We start from the raw sequence: 6478 nt of genomic DNA on the forward strand, positions 1-6478 counted from the left end.
ATTTGTTTTCCTGGTACAGGTAGGTGTTGGTGACGTTAACGGTTTATTTGTGTCTGTGGGTGCATCATGGGCCAGGAGGAGACCATACACACTGCTTACAATTATGTGAGGACTCCTCTCTTGACTAAAAGGTTGGGCTGTTACACAGACAAGATCTCTGTGACCGTTGGTTCCCGTTGCATTCCTCATTCCTCATCACATCAGACATCAGTATTTGTATAATCCAATAGTGGACATATTCTCAGCTAATGAACATTTATTATCCACAGTGAGGCCACAGTCCTATTACCTTTACTGGCACTAGCTACTTATCATTCCCCGGGTGCCTTTTGATCCCTCTTACACCCATTGCTAGAGGAATACTAATAAAGCCAAATTGCGCTTGTGTTTTGGAGCTTTCAAGCCTAAATCTCTTTCTGCAATGAATGTGAAAATGAAAATAAAGCTTCCATAAGGAAGAGCACCTTCAAAGTATGAAAAAGGAAGGTTTTTAGGTTCAAGTTCACCTAACTTTCTGAAATCTAAGGGTTAGTTGTGTTATCAGTGGCTTTCTTTCTGTGACAGAAGCACAATATAACACTGCCATACATGCTACATCTGGCTTCACACAGTTACCAAAGTAAACCAAGGGACACAATACAAGATTAACATTACAGACATGTTTCCCCAGACTAAAGTTTATAAAAATAGACTTAAAATCCTACACACACCACCCACTTTCTTCTTCCTTTTCAACTCCCTTACTCTTCCTTTTCTGTCTTTCCTCTTACAATCTTGTGCACATTAGCCTTTCTAACCCCCTTCTCCTCATATTAACTGGAGTAGATAAATATTTAATGGGTCAATTATATATTAAATCAAATTATTATGATTTTTTAAACCAGCATTTGCCAATGAAACCAGATATAAAGGCATTAGCAGGCATTGACAGAAATTTGTTGTACATGGCCAATTTAGCAATTGTTTCATCTTTAAAATGTCAGATCAAACTTGACTGTGGAATCAGACTGTACATGCAAACTACATAATCTACGTGAATTACATTTGTCTTTGTCTGGAGTTACTGCAGGGTTTCTTGGGAGGCTTATGGGAAACACAAAGAGGTGTGAGTTGGACCTTGGTGGGTTTGGGGGTGTTACACGTCCATTAGGAGTGCACTATACCTCTCTGTTAGCTGAAAAGCTGCGGTGAAAACCCACCAGCACTTACCAGCAGTCTGCAGCCTGTGGTGCCATCTCATGAACACAGAGGTTCATTAGAAACATGGTCATGGTAATCATTTTAAATTTAATGTGTTCTGCCCTTGTGTTCTCTGATAATTACATTTTTACGAGCGCTTTTCTTTCAACCATTGGTTCAGTGTACCGATGGCTGAAATACCATTTTCTATTTAATCCACACACAGCTCTGCTTCAAGCTGAAAACGCTCTGCTCCCATGCAGCAGAGGTGGGTGTGGCTCACCTGGAAGAAGTTGATGTCATACTGTATAATTTCATGCGCCAATCAAAGTTTAGTCTGTAAGTCTGATGACCATTGTGTTTTTTTTAAATTCACAAATCAGATTTTTGGGCACATGGGTGCATTGGAAACAGGCTGTGAACACGAACAGTGACATCATCATCATCATCATGTTGATATGGCTAAATTTTAGCGAACAGTTTCCTAGTTAAGCGGTATGTCTGTTGCCAACAGCACGGTATCAGAAAACACAATAAGAAAGGAGCTTACGTACGTGACGTCAAGTTGCAGTTTGGCTAAGTTTTGGCTAAGTTTAGGCACAAAAAACTACTTGGTTAGGTTTAGGAATAGATCATGGTTTGATTTAAAAGAAGTACATTGATTACTTAATACCACAGCTCCTGTTTGGACATCCAGCCAAGGAGCCAAATTAACATTTATTTGGAGTCATGTTTCTGGTGACCTGAAACTTATAAGCCCAAGAGTCTATTTTTAGCTCTGTTTTTGGTCTCAACCAAGTCCTGAGGAAAATACCTGGTTGATTTATCTGCTAAATAGTTGACCAGACAGTCGCTAACCTGCTGGGCATTAAGTGTATGGTCAGTTATTAGGGCTATTTCATTGAAAACTGATGCCTGCTGAAAACAACAATGAGGACAGCGGTGCAAGTGAACCGCAACAATAAAGTTACAGCCAATAAAACTAAAACAATGAGCTAAAAGACGCTAAAACACTCTGTAGGGCTAAGAGGAACTGCAAAGTCGGTCGATAAATCTCTGTGGGTACAAGCAAAACCTTACATTACACGTTACGTGTAGTCAGTGGATCCATAAGTAGTGTAAATATATTGATTATAGCAGCTTTAAAGTTACAGAAAATGTATACTTTAAATAGTTTCCATGAAACTGTTGCAAAGAGACATGATGGCTAATCTCTTAAACTACTCAGAGTCCCAGGTCACGTGCTTATAAAGTGTTACTCTCAAGTTTTACCATCACTTCATTAATTAGTACTCGGTCAGTTGTTTGTGATGTGTCCTGTCAAAATAATGAGACATCATTCATTATTAATGATAATTCATCTTCACATTTATTATTCATTGTTGATGGAGCCCAGAGGGAGGCGGCAGGGCCAGAGTTTGGTGACCTGAAACTTCATTACGTGTCTCAAGGTAAATAGGAAGACAGCTTCCCTCTCCCTGGTGTGGGTTTATGATGGGTCAGTCCCATCGCAGACGCTGATGGCAATGATGACGAAGGTGATGATGAGGATGGTGACGTACAAAGATGCATGTGCGTGTGTGTGTCTGGTGTGTGTGTGTGTGTGTGCTTTGAAAATTTGCATTTTTCTGCAAGTGAACAAGTTTAAGAGTGTACATGAATGCTCAGCCGAGTGTGTGTATGACATATATAAGACCCTCTTGGACTTCCCTACACCCCCATACACCCCTCCTCCCCCTCGTCCTCCCCATTCTCTGTAAATGAAAATGCAAGGCTATATTTGGAGAGAGCTGATGTCACAAGTGGTTTGAGCGATGAGCCTATAACTGTTGGAGTCGGTTTGTGTGACAGTCTGACAAACCCTGGACTGCTCCAGTGACGGACTGGGATCTGCTGGCTACTGGGTAACACCACAGAAAGTAAGTACTCTGTCTCTATTAAGAGCTTAGTTTGTCTTTTTTTAACAGGACCTGTGTGACTCTTGTGTGTGTGGGCTGCTACTGGAAATGGATCACCTTTCAGTTTGTATAATAATAGTTTTCTTATAGGTTTGATACAATATTTAGCTAAATCTCTACCTATCACACATATTTTTAATATATTTAATGTTATGTTTGCATGTGTTATTGTTATGTTTGCATAAAATGATGTGGACGCAATTTGGGATTCTCTGTTTAACGTTAGAATGCATCAAAAGCCAACAAATACACAGAATGCCAAACAAAGATGCCAAAGATTTTCTAGTTTCAGCTTTTCTGGACTGTTGGTCAAGCATTTTAAAGACATCAGCTGAGATATCGTGAAGGGGTTTTTTTCATCGTCTGACATTTTAGAGACAAAATGGATCCATTTTTAAGGATATCATTGGCAGATAATCGATAATGAAAATAATTATTTGCAAACCCAATCAGTAACCCTTAAGTTATAAAAATCAAAAGATCAAAATTATATTAATAACATGAGTTGAACTGGTTTAATGCTGGGTAGGTGCAAGTGGATTATTGTCACTGAATCACTGAGGACATCTTTAAACTGTTGGTGAATTATAGATCATAAAGAATTTAACAGTTTCCTGTCCTTTTTTCTCATAATAGTGACTCTTCATTTCTTCATATCATTTCCTTCATTTTTAAGAAATACTCAATATTTTACCAATTCCAAGAAGTTCATTTTAACATTTTATGGTTGTGTGTATGTTTTAAATTCTGACATTATGTGTACATATATTGGTAAGTTAATTACCACAAATAAAACAACAATAAATCAAACTCTGTTGTATCTACTGTGTTGATCCAGGTAATCACCCAACACAATGTATCACCTGCGGGTGCCTGTGCTTCTTCTCATACTGCTTGTCTTGCTGCGTTGTGTCACCACGGCCCCAAGTTACAGGTGAGTGTATACTGTATGATATAGAATAGGTTTAAGATCGGGCACAGAGTTCAGTGGAAAGCAGTTTCACTTTGCTGAAACGTTGATTGAATCAGATAACGGCTTAATTGACTATTGTCTTAACAGGCAGGAAACCAATATAGGAGTTTAACCCGAGGTCAGCACACAAGCAGCTGAATATTATGGCAATTGTGTGATAAGTAGGGCTGTAATGCTTTGTGTGAGGAGCAGCAGAGCATGTGGGAAAGTGCTTCACTGTGCAACTGGGAGGGCCCTAAGTGGCCACTTCTTCTTCTTGCTCTCGGAGTAGTGGATGTTTTCAAGAGGGTGTCATCAGCCATCAGTGTGAAACTGTTTGACCCCTTTCCCCCCTGTGATTCAGGTACTTCAGTCCCAGCTCATCTGGCGAGCAGGAAAGTGCTCTCCAAGACAGTGAAGGCTGGTTAGCTCCTGGGCTGATCTCCAACCCATTCCTCGGTCTTATGGGCACACGGCCTCAAAGGGGGCTTACAGCTATGAACAGGTGACCGCATTTACAGAAATCAGCCACTGTATTAAATCCCCATTACATCTGTTAGCTTAAATGTGACATCTCTTAATTGCTGCACTTAATTTTATCCTCCCAGTCACCACATAGAGAAGAGGAAGTGCAACACAGCCACCTGCGTCACCCAAAGGCTAGCAGACTTCCTGGTCCGCTCCAGTAACACTATTGGTACCGTCTACGCACCGACCAACGTGGGATCTGCCACCTACGGCAAGAGGGACCTACTGCAGCCTCCCAGCTACCTGCCTCTCTAGTAGGAGGCTCCACCAGCACTCCCAATGCTCCAGTGATGTAACCAGACATCTTATGTAACAACGATTGTCAGAATGACATTAATACTAATGATGACTCTGATGGTAACGATGATTATGAACAGATTTTTCTTGTTTATTTTATAAACTTTAAGAAACAGTGCCTTTAATTTAAAACCATCAAATTCGATGTATGTTTAGTTTTCTGGCTCTGTGTGTGCTGTGGCTCTGTTAGTGCTGGTCCACAATGGCATGATGTGAATATGAAAATACATCAAAGTAAATAATAAAACAATAAATAAAAGAAAGCAAATGTAAAGCCATATGAAATAAATGTTATTTGTTTTGATAATAAAATTGTGAAAATATATTTTTTTTAAATCTTCACGTGTTTTAAGCCACATTATTGCATATCATGTCATGCGCATGCAGGAGCTATGAGCTGTTAGCATATCCTCAGCTAGCACTCCTGCATGATATGTCCAATACAACAATTAAAAGCTTTTTGCTAACAAGCTCCCAACTCGCTTCCACATGTCCCACACAAACTCTAGAATAAACTTGCAAACAAAAGGTGGTCCGCCATGTTTTTCTGTAGGTAAAAGACAGTAAGCGAGGTGAAGATTAACTACATTAATAATGAGATGTTATGTGCTGGGAGTTGTCACAGGCGACTGAAGAGGAATGCCTATGAGCTATGTGTGTTTAATGTGGACCTATAGACCACTGCATGCCGGAGTGATTGCATGGGAACATGGAGGCCACTGTTAACCCAAATTTACTTAACGCAACTGCTCGTTTTGCTCCAAATTCAAATGCCTTGTCAAGAACTAGTTAAACACTGTGGAAAAGATACTTATTTGCTGTATTGCCAAGGGTTAGATGATTCATACAACTATTGTGTTAGTACTGTAGACATCTAGCTGGGACCAGCAGCCTGTTAGCTTAGCTTAGGATAAAGAATGGAAACAGCTAGCCGGGAAGTGAATGGTCCCACCCAACTAATGGTCAAAGCCTGGCACATAACCCCACATATAAAGACAAATTGACATGTTCAAACTTCATTGTTTGTACACTTTAAACAAACAAAATATAATGTATTAATTTAGTTGGTGCTTAATTAGTTTTATGAAAACACTACATTTTTCTGCATGAAATAGGCTGTTTTTTGTTTTTGTTTTTTTATCAAGTACAAAGTACAATTGAATTTCCCATCAAACACAGTTCCAGTTAGGGAACTGTGAGTTTTCTGTTGGCTACACAGCAAAATACCTCCCTTCTCTGTATTATCCACAGTTTTTTTCTGAATGATCACAAACATGAAATAGGGTCTTTAAAGAAGTATTGGATGTTATTATTAGAAAGACCAGACTACAGGCTGCTACATGACTGCATGCATGATAACAGTGTAGAATAGACTTTTGATTACTGCTACATTCATATTTATTACCTCTGCCAAGGAGGTTAGGTTTTCACTTGTGTCCTTTTATTGATTGGTTTGTCAGCAGGATGACACAAAAACTACTGAACATATTTCCATGAAACTTGGATGGAAAATGGGTCTCTGCCCAGAACAGACCCCATTAACTTTTGGTGTTGATCCGGATAA

At 39.5% G+C, this 6478-nt stretch overlaps 1 protein-coding gene across 1 annotated transcript; it reads left to right on the top strand.

Annotated features, from left to right (window-relative positions):
• The first annotated feature begins 3991 nt into the window (after positions 1-3991).
• Positions 3992-4872, top strand: LOC141008019 (islet amyloid polypeptide). The gene is made up of 3 exons (XM_073480196.1): positions 3992-4071; positions 4454-4594; positions 4698-4872. The coding sequence occupies exons 1-3, from the start codon at positions 3992-3994 to the stop codon at positions 4870-4872; spliced, it is 396 nt and encodes a 131-aa protein (XP_073336297.1).
• Positions 4873-6478: the final 1606 nt, after the last annotated feature.

The sequence above is a fragment of the Pagrus major genome, chromosome 14 (genome assembly GCF_040436345.1).
Source record: "Pagrus major chromosome 14, Pma_NU_1.0".
NCBI lineage: Eukaryota > Metazoa > Chordata > Actinopteri > Spariformes > Sparidae > Pagrus > Pagrus major.

What these genes read in the sequence shown, in the direction of transcription:
- LOC141008019 (XM_073480196.1), top strand. Translation starts at nt 3,992, where the DNA reads ATGTATCACCTGCGGGTGCCTGTGCTTCTTCTCATACTGCTTGTCTTG. An exon ending in ACCACGGCCCCAAGTTACAG is followed by an intron (nt 4,072 to 4,453) that starts GTGAGTGTATAC and finishes CCTGTGATTCAG; the next exon opens with GTACTTCAGTCCCAGCTCAT. An exon ending in GGGCTTACAGCTATGAACAG is followed by an intron (nt 4,595 to 4,697) that starts GTGACCGCATTT and finishes TTATCCTCCCAG; the next exon opens with TCACCACATAGAGAAGAGGA.